The sequence below is a fragment of the Hippopotamus amphibius genome, chromosome 1, assembly GCF_030028045.1.
Source record: "Hippopotamus amphibius kiboko isolate mHipAmp2 chromosome 1, mHipAmp2.hap2, whole genome shotgun sequence".
NCBI lineage: Eukaryota > Metazoa > Chordata > Mammalia > Artiodactyla > Hippopotamidae > Hippopotamus > Hippopotamus amphibius.
This window is the reverse complement of record NC_080186.1, coordinates 232033043-232055170: the sequence shown is the minus strand read 5'-3', so window position 1 is coordinate 232055170 and position 22128 is coordinate 232033043. Positions and strand designations below refer to the sequence as shown.

Genomic DNA, 22128 nt, shown 5'->3' with positions numbered 1-22128 from the left:
TAGACAGGATAATGAAACGCGATTCTTAACCCAGAAAAGCACTCAGTAAAAATTAACTCTATAACATAAAGTAACTATGAAGACTCACTGCTTAAACCTTGACTGGACAGATGAGGGTGAGGTAAAGAGACTCACAGTTCCCTTACTAGTCACCATTAATTTAACAAAGGCAGTTTGTATAGATTATGCATCATCTTGAGAGCAATATATTTTTCTTATTTTGAAATTATTAACAAGAATAATGGAAAATGCAACTTTCAAAATTATGTGCTGTGGGATAAAGCACATCATCAGTAGGACATAGATTAGGGTTCTCTTCACTTTGTGAGGACCTAAGGCTGGTCTCCTGGGTCTCTCTTTCATCTGTGAAAAGAAGAGGTTGGCTTACATAATCTTTTCATTCCCTTCAGGTTTTAGCAAATTATATTCCAAAAACTTAATCTGAAAATTATTTCTTGTAGCTAAATTTAGTTCTAATTATTGGAACAATTAGACTTTTGAACTTATAAACTCTTGAAATTTTAAACCTGGGTATAACTATAAAAAGAATATATAAAAAGAAATACAAATGAAAAGCGATGAAGGCTCGGAAAAGAGATAAGCATATTTATTAACTGACATTAAATGACAAGAAGTATTTATTTTTAAAAAACCATATAACTATGCTGAGAGAACAGTATTTTGCAAAATGGAGAAAATAAATTAGGGCAAGGTTATTCGCATGTTTGTGTTTAGCAAATATGCATAAAGAGTAGTTTTAAAAATAACTTTTTAAGTCTAATTTTTAGTAACTTTATTGCTGTTAAAAACTGTCTTTTTTTCTTCAACTTTAATTATTTAAGGAAGGGACATTCCCTAGGGATAACGTCTAATAAGCAAAGCAATCCTTTGACTTTTTCCTTTGTTTATAAAGACCTTTTTGTAGATATACGTAATGTATACATGCTCTTTTTTTTTTAACTGAAACTTTTAAAAATGCATTGTTCAGTGACACTTAGTTGTATTGTTTCCTAATTGTGAAAATTCAGATTGAATTCTGTTTCAGGAGTTCCTTTCACATGATTTGGATAGAGTCAGCAGTTACTGGAAAGTATGAATTTCATTATGAATCTTTTTTCTTTTTAATCTAACAGTTTGGGGCTCAAGTTCTAGAAAATCTTGACTTTCAGATAGTTTTGGAATAGAACATTTTAACTGATTTAATCATTGCAGTTACATCAGTTTGAAGCATATTCACACAAAACTCTCTTGCCCGTCACTATTCTTCATATATAGAACTGGAGCTGCTCATAATTCACTGCAGAACACACGGACATCCGACAGTAATTACTGTGTGTCTTACATTCCTGGTAGTGAAGAACACGTGACCCTTCCTGCTTCCATCAAAATCCACACAGCTCTCTCATTCTGATTGTCCCGCTCAGTTATTTGGATATCTGGGAGCACTTACTGTACGCTGCCAACACGTGATTTCCAGGCAAGGCTGTGATAAGAAATAGAGCGAAGTCCTTTTGAGCCTTGGTTGCCTTTAGCACTATTCTTCCAGCCTATTGTGACTGATTATAACTGGCTTTAGGTTTTGTCATCAATAAACAAGGCAGCTAGACCGTCCTTTGCACAATGCAAACTGAAATCATCCTGCAGTTTTATGGGTGGATAGTAGAACACTCCCTCCACTGCAGGAAGATTTGCTAGGAGAGTTTTAAATAGTGCCCAAAACACACGAGAACAAAGCCTTCCCTTTCGGGACTTAGGTCCATAAAGGCAGTGTTGGCATTAGAGAGAAAAGGTTTATGCTCAAGAACTGCCTGATTTCTCTTCTCCCTCTTACTTCTTAGGCCAAGTTTTGATGATAACATATAAAACCATTAGTGTCTGAAGTCAGCTTATTTCCAAATACAGCAACTTGAAAAAAGAAATGTGTTCAGAATTACATTGTGTAATATAACGCTTTATTCTTGTTGAAGGTTCCCCAAAAATACTGAATGTGTTTTAATTACTAAAAACAAATTAGTAGAAATTTCTTATCTAGTAGAGAATGTGGTCAACCATGCACTGAGCCAAGATGAAATTGTTTTTCCAAGTTCTGTCTGTTACCCCAGCCCCCAACACATACACTTGCCACCTCCACCTCCATACACACACACACACACACACGCACACACACACACATACATGCACACACACAGACACGTCTTGCTGAAGTACCGACTTTTTATTCCATGCTGACAAGTTGTGCTGGGACTTGCCATTACAGGCTCTTCAGTGAGCAACTTACACTGAGTTCTGTGCTTGTATGTAGCAGGGTTCTCAGAGTGCCAGTACATTCACACTTTTTCCTATATTTTTCTGTTCTTTGTTAGAAATAAATCTCATTTTATAAATTATTTATTGAACATTTATAGGGTTTGCATTTTTTTTTTAATCAAATTTGCTTTACACTTTAGATTACCTGTACCATACTTTTACTCCTAGGCTGACTTCCTGTCCTTATACTGTTGGGTTACTCCTGCCCTAGTATATCATTTTGTGTGAGTGTAGTGTATATGAGCTATGTTGAGCTACATTTTATATTGCCAAAGCCAGAGAGTTTTATAATTTATTGCAAAAGTTAGCCCAAAGACATAGAAAATTGCATGCTATCATTCATTTCTTAGACATCTAATCTAGGATTTTTTTTTTCCTTAGTGTGCTGTGGAGATTGCCTACATTAAAAACATTGATAACAACACACGTTTTATAAAAAGTTTCTACTTAAGGAATAACATATTTAAAATGTTGATTCGTTCTTTACCACATGCTTAGGCCGCCCGTGTGTCAAATCTTTTTAAATACAATATTTTGTCTTTCCATAAACTATTAAAATTTCAGCATTCCAGCGCTGTCTTCCACAGCTCGTTTACCCGTGAAAATGGGATAAAACTTTGATTTCTGGGTTAAGAGTGTGAATTTGAGGCTCAGGGACTGTGGTTACTGTGGCAATGTGACAGCCGTCGCCAGCTCTCCTCCAGGATTATGTCAGCTGTGATTGTCACGGGGGAAGTGGTGACATCAGCACTCTTAGCTGCTGTAGTTTCAGACTCTGCCCCACAGCCCAGTAGCTATTTTGGAGTCTCTCCTAAAAGTCTGGGAAGTGAAACGTCACTAGTCTCCCCTTGGATCCTGGGCAGCAGAGGGATCCGCTGCTGTGCCCTCCTCGGCACGGATCATTTCAGATGTGTCTAAGAGCTGCTCCTCCTGAATAAGGCTTGCTCAAAAGGATGTTGAACTGTTATTGCTGTCTGGAGCATAGACGCAGCCACTGGGACGTTTTTAGGGGACCAGATCAGGAATGGGATGGAGAGCAGGAAGGGCTGGTTATCGTGGCAGTGGCTAGAAATCAGTCTCTAGAACCAGTGAACTGTGAAACCTAATCAGGCTCTTTCCAAGGTGGTTAGACTCTGAGAGAGGAAGATGGACCACATAAGACCTAGGCCTAACATATTTTTAACCCCTGATTTGTAACTTAATGTTTTCCTAATTGTTCATTTTGTTATTCAAGTTTAATCCAACTAACCACCAGGTGAGCCTTTAGATTGCCATTTCAGAAAATTGGCAGCACGGTAACTTACACACTTGTTAAATGATATTTAGAATCATTGACCATTTGTTTCCCTTAGAACTTTCAATATTTTTAAAAAACCTTTTGAACATTCTAGTCTGTTTCATATATCTGTGATTGCTTATGGAGGACTAATTTAAAAAACTAGAAACAAATGAATTCCATGAGAATTCTTCTTTGGCCTCTCAAGAGTTAAGTAGCTCTATCTGAAGATGAGACAATGTGGATAATATTTTAAAAACCAAAATTATTCTGATACAACACTTCATTTTCCTTTACTGCCTCTGTTGAAATGAAAAGCCTGCTCAAATTGCAGTTCAAATTCAAGAGTTCCTTATGGACAGATCTGATTCCTTCTTTTCCCCTTTTAGCTATTGAGTAGGGAATTGCCAGGTATCTTTAGTCGTAAGGTATTTAACCTGCTTTCCAGATGATGACTGTGGTGGACTAAGTGTTGGCATTGGCTCAGGTCCATCAGGCCTGTCCCCAGTACTCTCTTACCACCTCTTCAGGACATGGAGTAGAGTTATTTAACTGCTTTGAATTTGACTGTCCTCATCTGTGATTAGAAATAATGATACCTTTCCTGTTACCAGAATTTGAAAAGATTGAATGAGATGATGGGTATAAAAGGACTTTCGAAGGGTAAAAATAAAGCACTAGGGGACTTCGCTGGTGGTCTAGTGGTTAAGACTCCAAGCTTCCACAGTAGGGGGCACGGGTTGGATCCCTGGTTGAGAAAGTAAGATCCCACATGCCACGCAACACGAACAAAAAATAAATTAAAAAAAAATAAAGCACTAGGATTTATGGTCACAGTATTTTAGAATTCAAAACTACAACCTCCTGACTGTTAGTATCGGAGTGGCATTAGAAAGGTTCCCTCATTGTCAGGAGGTTGAGCGCTGCGGTGCGGAGCTGGGGTACCCCTGCCCAGCTCACCTTAGTCCGTACTAGTTTAGTTGTGTTCTCCTGCTGTGCTTGTCTTATTGGAAATACCAAGAGTAAATTTCCTTTGTGCCTGGTACACTGGTACATTATATAGCATGTCTCATTTTAAAGCCTGTACTGTCCTTATGAAGTAAGTGTGGTTTTTATTCCCATTTTACAGATGAGAAAACAGAGACCCTGAGAGGTGAGGTAACTTGGCAGCTAGTGGGCGGATGAAGCCTGGGTGTGAACCCTGGCAATTTGACTCTAAGACTGTGCTCTTTAAGCTTATGATAATCTTTTTTGCAAATTTTAGTAATTTTTTAAAATCAAGAGGTAGGTTTGAGTTGCATCGGAGAACAGATTTTATTATCTGTTATTCATTTCCTTGTCTTGGCTTTTATGGAAGTAAAAATCCTACCTAGTGATGGTTTTTTAAATTACGTTTCAGCCTTCCGAAATATACAGGAAGCATCAGTGAACTGTTTTAACATTTTTTGTTGCTATGTGAAGTTCTTATAAAATAAGGCCAGTTGTAAACACAAATTTAGACTTCAGTGTGTTTACTGTGCCAGAAAAGAGAGTAGGCTCAGGGTACAGATGTGGTTGAACTTCCTGCACGCACAGATCTTTGCCAGCAGGCTGGGAGGGAGATGTGCTTGGAGTGCACAGTCAGTGTTAACACTGGTGGAGCCTTCACCTTTTACAGAGTGCTTGCACAGACTGTCTCATCCTCGTCCTGTGACACAGGCATCGTTCCCGTTTTGCAGCTGGTGAGAATACCTCAGAAAAGTTAGGGAGCCTCCCCAACCAGGAGAAGTAGTAAGAGGCAGAGTAACAATTCCTGAGCCTCTGCTCTGTGTATACAAACTCCCTCCTCCGGACTCCTAAGCTCACACCTGCGTGTCCTAGTGCATGCTCTGAGGTCGCTGCCTTGGGTAGCTCAGACATTTAAAATTTATTTCTTTACAACTAAACATAGATGTTAGAGCTCTTTATAAATGGGTCGTGAAAATAATAGCTAGTTTTCATTTCCAGTGGTTTTAAATTAAAGCTCAATTTAGACTTCAGCATTCTTTTCATTGGTGTGTTTTGAATGTTGGTTGTGCCTGTTTACTAATTTGAGTAAAGATACTAATTTCTAAGGCCAACATCCAACATAGAGTTATGCCTAAATGGACTTCATTTATTCTCTTATTGATATTTGTTCTCTGCTAGTAATGTAAGTTAAGGAACGCCTGCCTATTTTGTCTTCACCAGGCAACTTCTATGATTAAAGCAGCTTAGTGGCTCTGAGAGAATTCAGTAATCTCCCTACTCCTCCCCAGCAAACAAAGGAGATTATCTCTGAGTTTAACCATAGAAAGGTCACTCAGGTAAAACTGAAATCTCCTTTAAGGCAAGAGAAATATCTTTGCCCTTAACTGTGTCTCTAATATTCCATTATTTTGTTTTGTTAAATAACAGTAGTAATTTGTTTGCTGTCCCAGAAATCTTATTTAAGTGCTGCTTATGGAAACTTACACTATCATTCCAAACTCAGTTATGTGTACTGATATACCATGTGTATACTACTGTTCTAGGAACTGAGTTATCAGGTAAGAGCTGGGTAGGTAACAAGATAACTCAGTTCTTGTGTTCTCTAGCTAGTTACTGATTACCGGTAGCTAGTTTCATGAGAAGCTCTTGGAGAAAATTGAGGAGTAGTTACAGCTTCTCCCTAGGTTTGACCATTTTCATGTACACACTGGATGTGAGACTTCATGAATGCTGCCTCTTGATCATCCTTTTAGGGTACAGATGAGGAGGCAATGAAGAAAAAAGATAAAAAAGTGCTGTTGCGTTTTAAGAACGCCCTCTTAATAAAAATGTGAGTTCCCCCCCCCCCAACAAAATCAAGAATGCGTCAGTGTCGGACTCCTGAAAATGATTTTATTATGCGTATTGTATTTCTATACAGCTTTTAAGAGAACAACTTATAAAAAGTAAAATATGCTTAGTTTTATATCTTATTGTATAAATGGTAATTCTTCCTCTGGGATTTGAAGTTTCCTGGCTTCTCACAGTGCTTCTCTTTAATGGTACCTTTGCTCAGTTCAGTCTTGGGTTTCTCAGAATCTCTCACAATAACCAAAAATTGAGGAATGAATGGGGACTCCCTAAGGGCAATTTTAATGTCTTGATGGGTAGGCCCAGGCTCATATCCATACCTCTAAAAGGACAGTAAGGAATTCTAGCTCACTCCTCTGAGGAGTGCCGGGATTTCCTGGAGGAGAGCAGAGAAGAATCTGCAGGACAGAGGACGCCCGAGAGGCAGAGGAGAGGATTTTATCCAAGGGGAAAATGGTCAGCGGTAGCAATGCCACTGGACAGGATGCAAGGGCGGCCGCGACTGTCTCAAGGCCAGCAGTCTTAGTGGAGTATTGGGCGTTGGAGCCACTGAGCTTCCTTAAGGGATGACAGGGCAGTGAGGAAGCACAGGCTTCTCTTGAGAAGCTGGAGGAGGACGGCGGGGGGAGAGGCAGAAGCCTAAGGATTTGCAAAAGTGGGAAAGCATTTTGGGTTTGGTTGGGTTGGGTTTTGTTTTAAGGCAAGAAGAAGGGAGAATGCTTATCAGCTGAAGAAATGGAGCGACGAGGGGAGGTTTATCCTTAAAGAAGTGAGTGTGCTTTCCTGAAACACTGACATTTCTCCAAGAGGGGGTTTGGAGGGAGCTTGACTGCATAGTGAATAAGAAGCCAGTTGGTGATTAAGCTTGCCATGGTTATGAAATATGTTGGTAGGAGTTTTCTCTGTGTTTAAATTATTATTGCTCATGGTGTAACAAAACATCCACTCTACAAATTTATTAAGAATTGGCTACACACCAGGCACTAGGAACACAGCAGTGATGAAACAGACAAAATTCCCTGCCCCTATAGAGATTATGTCCTCACAAAAAACATGATTGTTAAGTATTCTTGGAACCCCTTTCATGGTTTCTGCTTGCACTTTTTTCCATGTCTTGTGGCCTTCCCTTAGAACGATGTGAACACTAAAGTGACCTTCCTGCCGCGAGTGTTCAGAGGACTGCTTTCTGTCCAAGCCTTCCGGGTGGCTCTTGCATCTCTCTACCCCCTCCCTAATTGTTGCTTGTAGTTATCTCGTAGAAATGCTGTCCCGGTCCCATTTGAACTTGGGCAGCATGTGTACCTGAGTGGTAACCAGTCAGATTTTGATGCTGAAGGGTTGGGTGTGGTGATAAGTCGGGGGAGGTAATTCAAGAGTACTTTCTTGGTAATAATAAAATATCAAAGTTTTAAAATGATTTCTTTTTAGAAAACTAATTTAAGACATATTTGGAAGAAATATCCTTGTAAATATTGCTTATTATCTTGCATAACTGATGGACTTTCTTGGATGGAAGGTGTAAAGACATGGCTCATACTTTGGCACTTACGCCGTTTATCTTTGCTTCAGGTAGAGGGTGACTGGTTACTTACCCGTGGCTAGTGGTTGTGCCACTGATAAATTATGTCCCCTAAAAAACTTTTTGAAGTTTTGTCACATATATGTGATCGTCAGATTGTGATGGGAAAGCTGTTGAGAACAGCTGCTGTAGCTTATTGGTGAACATCCACGCGGCAAACTTCTGTGGAAGAGACAGGACCCGACAGCGTGCTGTGCAGCCTGCCCTTCTGGGAATGCGTCCTCGGAACACTGAGCAAAACCGATGCAAGTCTGTAGTCTCAGAGTTTACCTTAAGCCGTTTGAATTTTATGTTTTAGTCATATTTGTATTTTTAACACAAAACTGTCACTGCACTCTTCTCCCAAATCTTGGAATAAAATTGACATTCTAGAAGTAGATGCTCTATTTTTCATACTTATGCTGTGGTTTCAAATGCATCCTGCCGGCTGTGGCCCCCCCAGTCCAGGAGAATCCGGGTTTGAGGAGTCTGGATTTGGGATTCCAGCACTGTCCCTTCCCTGGAAACACCCCGTTCATTGACCTCCTCACCCAGTGCCCTTTCTCCCACTCAGGCTGCTTTCTAATAGGACAGACTCAGTCTCACGGCTTCTGCCTCTTCCCCCCCAGGCACAAAATCTTTTGGGGTTTTCTTCAAAACTTTTTCTTCCTGTTAACTACAGGAAGATCAATAGGCATTGACAAAATTAGAGATGTGGACAAGTTCCAAAGTTCTGGGAAAGTTTTTTCCACTGGAATGCGTGTGTCTAGGCTCATGATTTTTGGCTTCTTTTACCGACTATGTCAGTGTTTTACTGGGAGTGAAATCTGTCACTCTTACTACAACTGGTATTCCCAGCTCTTCTCTCTTTCCTCAGTGCCCCTAAAACTAATGGTGAGGACTGGGTTTACGCAAAGGCCTCAGGGAAGCTTATTTACATCTTAGAGATCTGTCTGATCTAGAGACTTCTATTGGAACGGTGTTGCTTCCTCACAGCCTGCAGTGTGCAGGTACCAGGCGTTTGAGAGTCAGTACTGTCAGAGTGGAGAATGAGTAAGACATAGGCCTTGCCCTCAAGTAAAACGCAGCCCAAGGGGAAAGATCAATCTGTTCCTTTGTTCAGCACATGTTTATTGAGTATCTGCCACACGCCAAGCTTTCTGCTAGGGCAGGGACCATAAAGTTAAGACTCATTTCCTCTCTCAAGGATTTCACAGTCAGATGTTGCAGACAGAAAAGTAAGAAGCCATTATAACAGTGCTATGTGCCGAGTTGGGGCAGAGAAAGGACTCCCCCAACTCCCCAACTGAGAGGGGCTGTGACCAGTAGGGAAGGCTGAAGGCAGCTTCCTGGAGTTCCTCCAAGGATGGGGTGACCCTAGAACTTGAGTGATGAGGTGGGAACTGCAGAATATACCTAAGGAAAATAAGACCAACTTTATCTTTATTTTTTGCTTCTTCAGTGTGCTAAATAAACCCACATTTTATTGTCAACACTGTCTGTTTTCAACTTAAAAGTTGGAGGTCGTGTATCAGCCGGAATGAGAATGAGTTCCATCAGTTACTCTCGTTGAAAAGAATGCTCTCGCGCCTGCTTATGAGAGGGTTGCTGTCATGTTTTAAAGCAAAAACAATAATACAATTTATATATTACAAGGATAGTTCTTTGCCCCATTTCCATTCAGGTTTTTCTTTTATAATTGAATTCTTTAAAATTAGAAAATGGTTAGAAAGAATGTCTTCGGAAGCATATATCAGCCTAAATTATAAGACAAAACCTTCCAGTTTAAAATAAATGCAATTCTTTGGTTCTCCTAAATTGTAGCTTTTGCTACAGTAAAAAGAAATTGGCATATTTATGAACACCTATAGAATTCCATTGAAATGAAAAGACATTATTTAGGTAGAATGTAATGATTCAGACTTTATTTAGGACAGGATATCAGAATTAATGTGCCTGCTCTTTCAGGTTATTAGCAGGCAGATGACACCTTTAATATTAATAGTTGCCCAAGTTATTACATTGTTGAGGAAAGAGTGCCACCTATTGAATGCCCTCCCGTTCCATTCCTAGAATGTTCTGTTTCACTTTGAATCCTTGGTTTCTCCAGCTGTGTGCTAACAGGTAATTTATGCCAGACAGTGAACAAAGAAGTTAGATTCACTCTCGATCCTATCCTCCAGTGGATTAACTAGGGTGGCTAGTATTCTTGGAGTTTGTGCCTCCAAAACCAGTTGTAGAAACAAAACCTAAACATAAGCATGATTCAGCACTTCGCAGGATTCAAAACCTTCCCATTATTTTAATGTATTCTCTGGCTGAAAGGTTTTCTGTTTTAAGATGGGTGTATGGACACTCAGTGAATAGGAATTATTCCAAGGAATCATTGAAAGGGATTGAGGAACATATGACATGGGTCAGGATCTACTAGAGAGACCTCAGTCTCCTAGAAGTTAATAGTACAGAGATTGTTTGATCACAACTTCACCATAGGTCACTTGAGGAGACTCCTCAGGCTGCAAATCCAAATACCTACTTCAGAGTAAACCGTATGGTACTTTTTTTTGGTAGTTCTTACCCGTGAAAGATTGAGAACATGAACACTAGCAAACACACCAGTAACAGAAGTAAAAGATTTTCACTTGAGAATTTACGTGGCCATTATTTGTAGTTTATTGGCATGTTTGTATATTGGCTTAATACATTGCTAGGCATCCGTTTTCTCCAGCTTTTCCAGTTGTTTATTGGACTGTGCAAGTAGGGAGTGATTTTTTGTAAAGGAGGTGAACTGTATGCTAAATTGATTTATACTTGCTGATGTAGACAGATTAATTGTACAGCTCACTGAGGGATGATATTTTGTATTAAAATCCTGAAGTCAAAAAACAAAAAAATACATAGTGTAAGGTATTAAAATTCATTCCATATAAAATGTTTAAGTTGTCTAACGCAAATATGTCAAACTTATGTCCTAAATACCGGATGTAATTAACCAAAAATGAGTCACCTTTTTTTTTTCAATCTACAGAATAAATTGCATCTAACAGAGTAGATCTTAAAAGTTAAATAAATAAATAATTTGCAGTGACATCTATTGATGTTACTTAAGTAAGGAGTATTAATTGGCTGAATGGCAAACATTCTCTGAAAATATTAGGTTTTTTAATAATACAAACAAATTTTAGCAGTAATTGTGTTTTCAGGTTAGCACTCAGAATGACTCATTAAATGTTAACACTGTATCCCAGGTTTTCTCCATTTAAAAAAAGCAAACTGTCACGTCTGTGACTTGACGCAGATTAAGCATTTCTGAAATTATGATACCACAATTATGGGAAAAGCAGATTTTGTGGCTGCAGAGATTCCTAGACTTGGGGGAGTTGGAATTCAGATTGAGACATTGTCACAACTGGAGCTGAGACTTGGCCAGAAAGCTGCCGTGCTTCAATTCTCATTTCAGACCACTGCTTCACATCTTTCTGACTTGTAGCACTTAAATATGGAAAATGGTTATGTGTCTTTTAAGGAGGAGAAATTTGTGGTTCCTTCATTTAAAAAGAAAAAACAAACACAAAAAACTAGAAAAGTTAATGTTTCAGTGTTTAGAGAAAAAAAAACCTTACAATTCATGTAAATCCATGTTTTGTGGTCTCCCCTTTCTTGAATGTTCCTCCTGACAGCTGTTTAATCTTTCTGAGAGAGCTTTGAGAGAGTCCCTTGTACATAATACCTTTTTTAGTAATTAGATTTGAGTTGCTTTTATCATAGTGACTATCAGGGGTACTAAGTCTATAAGTTCAGTAATTTCCAGCCTAAGTTTTCACAGGGTCTATGAATCCACATGTGTTCTATGGTGATGGTAATGTTGAGAAAGGATTCTCATATTTTAAAACACTAGGAGCTACTGGATTATAGATGTACCAGAATATTTTATGCAAATAAACTATTGGGAGGTACTCTCCAGATTTAACAATTAGAGGGAGTTTGTGGATCCTGTTGAGCTTTATATTTTTTGATATTGTATCTCCCTTGCAGGACTGTAGCATTTACATAGTGGCATCCATAAGTGAATCATGTTCATTCTGGATGGCCCTGAATATCATCTTGTAGTCTGATCTCATTTGGTGAGTTCCTGAATGCCAGAAAGGTTGTGAATTACTTAAGATGATGTAGCTGGTTAATAGTTATGACTTGACTTTGAATCTCCAAACTCCCCAGTCTTACTATTTTTCTTTGGTTCCATGAAGCCTCCCACAATGTAGAGAACAGTAATTCAGTAGCAGATGTTTATTTTAAGGAAATATTTCAACCACACAGAGGGAAAATATTAGAGAATGGTATAATGAACAGCCATGAAACCTTTGCCTGTATTTAATAAGTGTTCATATTTTGTCATATTTGCTGCAGTTGGGTTGTGTGCTTTAAAGAAACGAATTTTGGAGGCACGGTTGGAGCCTCCTGTGTCTTACCTCCCTCCTCGCTCTCCATAGGTAATGGGCAGTCTTCGCATTCCAGATGTCTCTGATCAGCATTGTTACCTCCTGAAACTAGAAAAAATAGTTGTATTTTGCTATTTTCATCTGCTTTTCAACCAACATATTGTTAAAAGAAATTATGAAACAACATAGGCTAGAAGGAAGAGCACAGGGCTCTGAAGCCAGAGAGACCTGGTTTTCAAACAAAGAATTCCGACTTACTGTGGATTCATAGTCGAGTTACTTAATCTTTCTGCAAGAGTTTCTTTGTCTGCACCATGGAGACAGTGTGTCTTACCTTGTAGCCTCCTGTGAGACTTGGAGTCCCTGTAAGGACAGCACCTAGCATAGTACCCAGTGCAGAGGAGGTACTCCATAGAGAGTAGCAGCACAGCATAAATAATGATGACAGTAGTAGTCATAGTAGTTACATTTATTGTGTGCTTACCACATGCTTGGCACTGTTTTAAGTGCTTCATCCATGTTCATTCATTTTAAAACTATAAGATGAGAACTATATGCAAAGGACTTAAAACAGTGAAAGGCACATAGGAAGTACATCATAAATATTGGCTATTATCTCCATCTTACAGAAAAAAAGAAATTAATGGAAGGAAATTAGGGAGGTGAACTTCCTTTTAAGCACTTTACCTATAAACTTATTTAATCCTAATAGCCACTCTATATGGTAGGTATTATTATCCTTTTTACAGTGAGGAAATTGAGGTACAGAGAGGTTAAATAACTTGGGCCAAAGCCATATAGCTAGTAGGTGTCGGACCTTGGACTGTAACTTGGTGATCATACCACTGATCACCAGGCCATATGACTTGATAACGTTTGTGGTATGACTTCTATATCTACCTTGTCCTAGGAACATGTCCTTCAAGTTATGTCATCTCTGTTGAATAAGAAGCCCTTTTGATTTTGCTGTGTGTGCAACTGAGATTTTACTGGTTTGGGTGGCTACTGCCCCATCAATGCCCCTAACAGACACTCACCCCTTACTTTCTAAACTCCCCAGTGTGGGCCTGGCATGTACTGGTGAGTGAATTTGGTCAGTTCCCTGTAGCCATCTCTGGACAGCACTGCCTCCTCGGCCATCACCCTCACCTGCTTCAGCCACATTGGTCTCACTGCTTCTGCTGAGCACTGATACTGCTTCTGCCCTGACCTGCTTCCCACCAGTCACTGCCAGGAGCGCTGGCATCAGTGCTGAAGACACAGGACTGCTTCCACTGTGCCAGAGCCGCAGGGGTTTGCAGTGAAGTGAGGACTGTGCCCTAGGCCCCTTTTTTATTTCAGGTTCTGGGGCTTTCCTCCAGGCATATAGAGATTTTTAGAGCAAATGGCTTGTCAGGGGGTTTTGGTTTTGGTTTTGTTTTTGTGGCTGGTATGTTTTTTGTCTTCACCCCAGACCTAAGTCCTTGGCAGAGAGTGAGCAGACTGGGCCTGGGGCAAACCTTAGTAACAAACTCTGACCTCTCCTAGTGGTTACATCAGGCCAAGTCTGAATGTCTGACATCCACTTCTCTTAGGATGTGTTCCTATCAGGTGAATTTACTCCTCTCTAGCTGGCTGCCAATCTTTTACCCCCATATTTTGATTCTTGGAGGCTTAGTTGCACTGAAGACAATTGCCGAATTTTATGACAGTTTGAGAAGCCTTATATTTAGATATTAAAACAGCTGATATTATTTCTCCTCTGGATTTTTCTTCTTAGACCTGTTGACTAATTTGAGCCAGAAAGGATATAGAGATGATCCCATGCAGATTTCTCCCAGTATATTGTAAGGACCACTACTCTGTCGAAGGTGTTTTGCTTAAAAAGACTTCTGTGCCGAATAAGTGTAAGGAATACTGCGTTACCGTCTTTTTTTTCCTCTTGGAAAAGTATGATGCACATAGGTCTTTAAATGAATGTGTTTATTTGGTATTTCCTGAACAGCAGAATCATAAACTGTTTAGTATTCTATAGAACATTATTTCCACCAGAGATGTTTCGTTTGTCAAGAAAATCTTTCAGCCTTCATCAGCTCCATGCCTGCCAGTCCTGTTCTTTCCTTAAATATTATTCAGGCATCACCTCCTTGGTAGATCTTTCCAGGACTCCCCTAGATAAAATTAAGGATAGACCACTCCATCCTTGCAACTATTTATGATATATTAAAATACTTCTGTTACAGCAGGGCTGGCCTCTGTCTTCTCTGTTCTGCTAGACTAAGCTGTAGAGGAATAGAGATCCTGTCTTATTTATCTTTTCTTTATTCCACTTTGTATTTGTAACTCTGCTGCCTAGCCCAGAGCTTACACCTAGTAGGCATGCCAGCGTTCATCGAACAGAGTGGTTTTCTGGCATTAAAAGCATAGAGAAGAAAAGCTACACGTGTCAGGAAGTCGTGCTTCCTCATTCTGAGCATCCCAGTTAACCTGCCTCTGCACCAGCTAGAAGGAAGTGCTATAGAAGTAGTGCTGGCTGTTCCATGGGGTTTGAAAGAAATCATTCTCCTCGCAGAGGGGCTGTAACAGGGCTTTGCGCTCTACTTCAGCACTGTAGGCCTTCTCTGTTCACCTGGGAACGTTAAAAACAGTCCAAGGGTTTTTATTAATATAGAAGGTACTCAAAATATTACATTTTTCAACTTTAAACCACTTTCTTTAAACTATAGGAGGGAAAATGTACAGTAATATACCACTTTCCCAATTATTAGTTTTGTTCATTTGATCTTTTAGAATATTCAAACTGAAACTGCCCCATTTCTTTCAAGATAATTGACTTGGTAAAAATGTGGTCGTGGACCCATTGGCGAAGGCTCCAAAGAAAAACATACATCAGAGCCCCACATAATACTGACTTGGGATCTTTTTTATGAAAACCAAAATGATGAAGGAGCAGCCATCTTTTCCCCCTGGAATACCTGCCGCTTTGTGCCATGGATTGTGTACCTTAGATGCAGGACAGGATGCATTACTTTGCTGAAAACTGCCCCATAGTAGTAGTGTAGGGAGTTCCCATCTGCTTCTCTAATGTAGCATAAAAGCTTACTTACATTTATGCATCAGTTGTCTTTTACACATTCCCAACCCTAGATTTGTCAAGTAGCATGAAAGGGGAATTCTTGAAAGGAAATACACATTTAGCCAAATACTGTAAAAAATTAGCATCCCTTTCCTTGCTTACTGATCTATATTCAACAGTTAAGGAAGAGGATGCTCATACATCCCATTTTTTTCCCAAATGTTTCTAAAGGTTCTTCGTCAGTTATCAAGGACACAACAAAGGAAGGAATAAACAGTGGAATTTTTAGCACTGAATATTAAAAAAATACAAGCTTACAGAGTTAAAAGTATTTGAAGCTTTCTTGGGTTTTTAATTGGAAAGGAACAAATGAGAAAAGAAACCATATTGGTCTTAAACTCCCCCTGTAAACGTTGGCTCTCAAAAAACAGTTTACGTTAAACCTGTAGGTTTTCTTGCATTCATGAGTGAGAAGAAAAGAATAATATGAATCTTACCCTATGGGAAGATGGATAGAAGAACAGTAGTGCTTAGAAATTTTGTTACAGAAGTGATTACTTTGATGAGTAAAAGTGTTTTTGTAAAATGTTTAAGTTGTAAACGTTCCGGTGACAGCTAGTAACTTTTCAGTCCGTTTGTTTTGTCTGTCATTGGTAACAGAACTGCATTCACTGTTCTTCTGTCACTAATATCTTCGTATATTTTGTGACATGATGAATCTTACAAAATCACAAAACTCGTTTGTCCAATTCTGACTGTTTTTACAACTTTCACTTGTCTGCATAAATATTGCCATCAGATTTCAGTTCATAATTTGTGACAAATCAGTGAATTTCATTGAACTTGAGTCTTAAGATATTATAGAACTGACAACATGTTGGTTTCACTTTAGTCTGATTTGTTTTCTTTTACACCCACTCAGGAGGGGTGTTAACTTGAAGGGATGCCTGCCCTCACCTTCTCTGGTTTTTCTCCTTGACTGCTTTTTAAAAAAAATATATTTTTTTTATTTCAAATTGCTAAATCTTCTAGAATATTCATTTCCTTACTAATCTAACTTGATTACTGACTTGACTCATCTTATTTCCTTTAATTTTCTTTAAAATTCTTATCAGTTTTAGTAGTCATTGCATATTCTTTTTTTTTTTTTTTTAGAGGTTCCCGTCATTTTAATTAGCTTTGCCACAAAAAGCAATAACCTCAGCTAACCACTCTGCCCTTCCCCTCCACCTAACTCTCATCTCCCTTCATATGCATACAGCACAGGAACCCAAAGGCCCTCCTCCCCATGATCCTCCCCACTCCCATTATGGGAAGAAGTGCCACTGAATGGACTCAGTCTCCTCCATACAGCATGAAACAGGATGAATAAAAATATCTCTATGAAGAGTTTTCTTGTGCCTATTATCTTAGGGTGGAGTCAGGGACAGAGATAGAGGCAAAGGCTGGGTGAGGTCTGGGGATCTCTTAGAGACCAGAATTTGCCTGAGAAGCACAGAGCCCATAGTTCACCCAGAAAAGGGGCTATGTCTAAAGAGGACAGGGGCTGGGATGGGCTAGGCTGAAAGTTTTCTTCAAGGGTGAGGATAAGGACAGCTAAAAATCCATTCTCCTTCCTCCCCCACACCTTCCCTCACTTCCATGTAGAAGGGTAGGGGCTCCCCCGCAGGGAACAGAGTCACAGTTCTCTGAAGGTTTCATCTGTGGTTCCCAGAGCTTTGGGCAGGCAGTGAGCGGGGCACATCCCCTGGTGCTGCATGACCCCTTCCCCCGGCTCAGGGCTTCTCTCCGCCTGTGAGCACCAGGGCCTGCAAGATGTCAGACAGTGATACAGTTCCCTTGACCACATCATTCTCATCCACCGCTACAAGTCGGTGAACCTTTGCTTCTACCAGCCTGTTGATGATGGTTTCCAGAGTCGCATGCGGGTAACACTTGAGGACACCCTCAAAGTAATGTGATCGATGTTGCAGGGCTTTGGTCACTGACACATCTAGGTTGTTGTAGGTCTTTTCTGCTGCCAGATTGATAACATCAAACTTGGAGTAGATGTCCACCACACGCCCTTTCTCATCCACCACTGGCAGGGCTGAGACTCGATGCTGTACAAAGATGCCCAGAGCCACGTAGACAGGGGTAGTAGTGCGGACCATAGCAATGTTGGCATAGGTGCCAATCTGTAGCTCTTCCAGAGACTTAGACATGAACTCTGGCTTGGGGAACTCAGTGATAAACAACTTGAGGAATTTGAGGAGGCGCGTGTGGGTGAGGATGTACAAGGTGTTGCCTGATTCTGGGTCAATAACTGGCAGCCTGTGGATCTTGTTTTGAATTAATGAAGAGACAGCATCAAACAAGCTGGCATTAGGAGAAATGCAGACAAGTGGTTTAAAGGAGTCCCGTAGGTACACCTCTTTCCAAGTTTCTATCTTGTGTTCTTCCAGCTCATAGATCTGTACCAAGGCGGATTTATAGTAGCGGTGCAGGATATTGATGAAATCAGTGATGGTCAGCATGCCCACAAAACGTTGCTTCTTACTATCCCACAAAGGGGCAGCTTGGACACCATTAGTCACCAAAGCAAAGAAAGCTTTCTTCACCTGAAGGGAAGTATCAAATACAACCAATTTTGAGCTTGTGGGAATCAGGTCATAGCATCGATGAGACTTCATGAAGGAAGTATACACACTATTGTTGGATTCTGGAGTCTCTAGAGGATGCTCATTTTCCAGAGCTGAGTAGCTATCTGAAGAAGTCACCGCCTCCATCGCGAGAGACGCCGGCTGGGTTCCTTAGCTTTAGGAACATTGCATATTCTTGACTGTCTCTACATAACGACTTCCCCCCTGAATTTTGCTCAGTATTTAAGCTGTCTGAATTATCTTTTCCTCCTGATGAGTTTTAATTTCTGTTGCAGTTTGACATTTTTCTTGACTGGTCAGCTACACACTCGTCATTACATATGATTGTTATCTTATATATCCACCGGCTTGGTAAAGTATACATAATTAGTTTCATACTTATATTAATTTGATGATTTCTATATTCATCTGTTAGCCCATTTAGAAGGAAGAATGATTCATTTTTCCAGATTTTGATAGAACATCTTGGTTCCATTATTGAGTGATGTCATCAGTAATGCATATTAAACTGATTTGTTTGTGGTACATTAATAACTTGAATGCAGTGACTTTTAATGGAATCTTCTAGCTGTATTTCTGAGAGACATGATGTCTCAAGGAAACATCTTAACTAAGTTTTTGCATTGCTGCTTTATATTCTTTCTGGAACTAGGCAGGTGTTAAGAGATGATTTAGAAAATCATTTTGCATTGTTTTTCTTTATCTGGGTTCTCAGCCAGGAGAAACATAGCCCCTTTAGTGTAATATTTATTCATATATAAGCATGTCTACCTGAAAGTCTAGCCTCGATGTCTTACCTTAAATGTATCAATAACTTTGAAGGCTGTTGAAGTCCATCCAAAATGCTCCTATGTTAATTTTACAAGGTTTACTTGTCCTGCAAGGTAGTCTTATCAAATTCATTTGAATATTCCTATGAATATTTGTGATCAAAAAAGGTGTCCTTTAATCATTAAGTAGTCTTGAGTAGAATTAAATAAAAAATTAAAAATGTGATTCATAAAATAAAAACTAGAATCTTTTTTCTTTCTTAATATATGCACTTAATCATAATAGTGTCCTAATTGGTAGTTACCAATATTTTACATACATTAAAAATATATATCTTTTAATGATGTCTGAATTTGTAGCACACTGAGTTACAATTACCGGAGGTGATTCACTTATCATTCTGTAGAGTTTACTAATCTGTGGACTATCAGTTGCTTTAAATATATTCATACATTTCTAGCATACATATAAAAGCTTACAGTATAGAAGAGCTAAACAGTTTTAACTATATAGTTTTCTTTTTGATTCACTTGCCTTCTTTAAAGGGAGTCTTTGAGGCATGTAGTTTACTCCATAGACTTGGTCAGAGGTAATTGACTGCAAAAAAACACTCCCATAGAGTTGCTGCTTTTAAGAATGGTTTAATACTGTCTAGTAGCTCTCTGCATTTTGTAAATTCCCTGTTACTATATTTGTACAGTGATTGTTAAACCAGTCTTTTGCAAATTACTAATTTAGAAGGAGGAAAACCTTTTGAATATTCTTCCTGTTCTCTTTGGAATTGTTTATATGTCCCAGAGGCACTCATTTGTGGTGGAAGTTACAGGTTACACAGGCTGCATGTGTCCATTACATGTGCTGGGTATGACATCTGCAGTGTCATTTCCCAGATCTCTGTTGGTGGGAAGTGATAACTAGCTACTCTGACTCCAAATCACTGATTGCTTCTCAGGCCCATGGCATCTGTTGCTCTGGGTGCTTTGTTTGTGGCTGCAGGACATGCCAGGGGAAAGGACCTGCCCTCAAAAACTTGCACTTTCCTTGTCTAGGCTGGCCCGGGTCACCTAGAGAGTGAGTGTTTGCAGTATGATTATCCACTAATTTTTTGGTTTAATTTTGGTTAATTTCATACATACTTATCATGATTCTATACCATGTTCTATTTTTCAAAATCCTGTAATTTTTAGTGGAGAATAATTATAATCTTAAAACTCAATGGGGTGATATTTTAATAGAAATGAATCTTTGATATCAGATAAGTTGACTTTTTAGTATGTACAAGACAATTTAGAATAATGTATAAATATGAATCAGTCAAAAGAGTAAGGTGGTATTAAACTGCTTATAATCATTTTTGATAAGAAGCGATGTTATCTTTGTTGTTTGACCTCCATATTATTTAACTTTTGATGTAGTTAACCAGAATATCAGCTTTTTGAGGATGAAATTCTGTGCCTCTGTCCTTCAAAGGACTAAGTAGAAAGGTTTGCACACAATACTGGAAATAGTTTTTCTCCCCTGATAAAGATTTCTGGTAGGGATTCAGCATAGTATAAAACTTGATTATACCGTGGCCATGGCCATATTAAGAAATCAGTAGTCCTTAGATTTGATATTTACTCTGAGGATATTTACTCTGTATAGAGAAAAGAAAGGGTAGTTGCCTGTTTCTTGGTATAAATAAATAGGAGTTGTGCCATCTTTAGTCCTCAGGGCCAAACATTACTGAGTACAACCTGGAATGAAATCTTCTGGGGACTAATCTTCATAATGTGAGCCACTTTTATATATATTATTTTTTATGTAAACTTAGATATGTTGTAAATGTTGCATTACATAAATATGGAAGGGTTGCCCTTACCAATGATTTTATTTAATCCTTCTTGCTCAGAAGAGGGAAAAGGCCAGCATGCCAATGACAGCATGTCTCTGGAGAAATTATCTTAAGGGAAAATAGAGTTGTTCCACCACTGAGATACAGATTTTTTGGCCTCAGATCTAGGTCTACGAATTTTAAACACTTGCAAATACTAAGTTTGTTTTGCCCTGGAAATCTTTCATATCTGAGTTTAAGTCCTGTATTTTTCATGCACAGACTTTATCACCTTGGACACATAACCTCCCTGCTTTTTTTCTTATCTGCCAGTGGGTCAGTAAGAGTCCCATTCTCATGAGAACTGACTGAGATGACCCATGTGGAGCTGTTAGCACAGTGCCCTGTCCATCGTAAGGGATTGTTAGCCTCTGTGGTTAGCCTTTATGCTTTGCACCATTCTCCTCATCCTTACCAAAGTCATTCCTTCTCTTGCCTTTTACCTGGCAACTTAAATTAAATTTTAAGGGTCCCAGAGAGGTCTAGTTTTGTTTTGGGAGATAGTTCCTCCCTTGCCCTGTCTCCTCTCGGTAACAAAGCTTATGGGTTTTAGTATGTGAATTCCTGCTGCTAAGAGAACTTCACAAGTAGGCCTCAGTTGGGTGGCTCTGAATTGTGCCTGTCCCAAATAATTCAGTGTATTTTCCAGTGTTCTTTGAGATTCTTGGACAGTGAGAGAATTGAGATTCTCTCTAAATAAAGTTATTCGTAATCTAAACTGTTCTGGATATCCTGATATATGCTGAAGGTGAACCCCATTAATTTCCAGAAGGGTTTCATATGATCCTTATAAGTCTTTGTTATTCCTATTACAGTGACGTGCTCTACTAATGAATAAAATTAATATGCTTCTTTAATTCTTATAATGAGAGTCACCATTTAAAAACTGGTTTGAACTTCTCTGAATCCTTATCAAGTAGCTATCAGCATAGATATCTGATGCTGACTTGTTGTAAAAACAAATCAGATTTGACAGTGACCTGCTAGACCAATGAAGAGCACAAGCTTCAGAGTCAGAGCGACTGGGGTTTGAAGCCTGTTCCTGCCACTTACAAACTGTGGGACCTTGGGCATGTAACCCAGCCCCTCCGGACCTCAAATGGTAACGAGCAGATAGGGTTGTTGGGGAGATAAAGTAAGTTAATACTAGTAAAGCACCTGACACCTTGCCTGACATATAACATTCACTCTTTCTGTTATGACATAAGTCTGGCAGTTATTTCTCCAGTCACTAGTTGTGGACAAACATTACATTTTCATGCTAAAGGTGAACCATTTAAGAGATACCTTAAAGAAATTATAGTAAACTTGGTAGGATTCTGTTTTTCAGTGTTTATCAAATGTCCTCTGTGTGCCAGGGAGTGTGCTG

General features: G+C 39.2%; 2 protein-coding genes across 5 annotated transcripts in view; one reads left to right on the top strand and one right to left on the bottom strand.

The window, feature by feature from the left end:
* The window catches only part of MAP3K1 (mitogen-activated protein kinase kinase kinase 1), a 71436-nt gene that overhangs the window by 13907 nt on the left and 35401 nt on the right, over positions 1-22128 (top strand). Inside the window, exon 1 of one of the 4 annotated variants that reach the window (XM_057743313.1) lies at positions 12086-12103. The exons of the other annotated variants lie outside the window; for them this stretch is intronic. The gene's annotated coding sequence lies outside the window, so the exon portion shown is untranslated. Of the gene's footprint in view, positions 1-12085; positions 12104-22128 lie in introns of those variants that run through there. 4 annotated transcript variants of the gene reach the window in all.
* On the bottom strand, positions 17181-18272 carry LOC130857566 (5'-AMP-activated protein kinase subunit gamma-1-like). The gene has a single exon (XM_057743331.1). It carries the CDS (start codon positions 18239-18241, stop codon positions 17249-17251), a length of 993 nt encoding a protein of 330 aa, XP_057599314.1. The 5' UTR covers positions 18242-18272; the 3' UTR covers positions 17181-17248.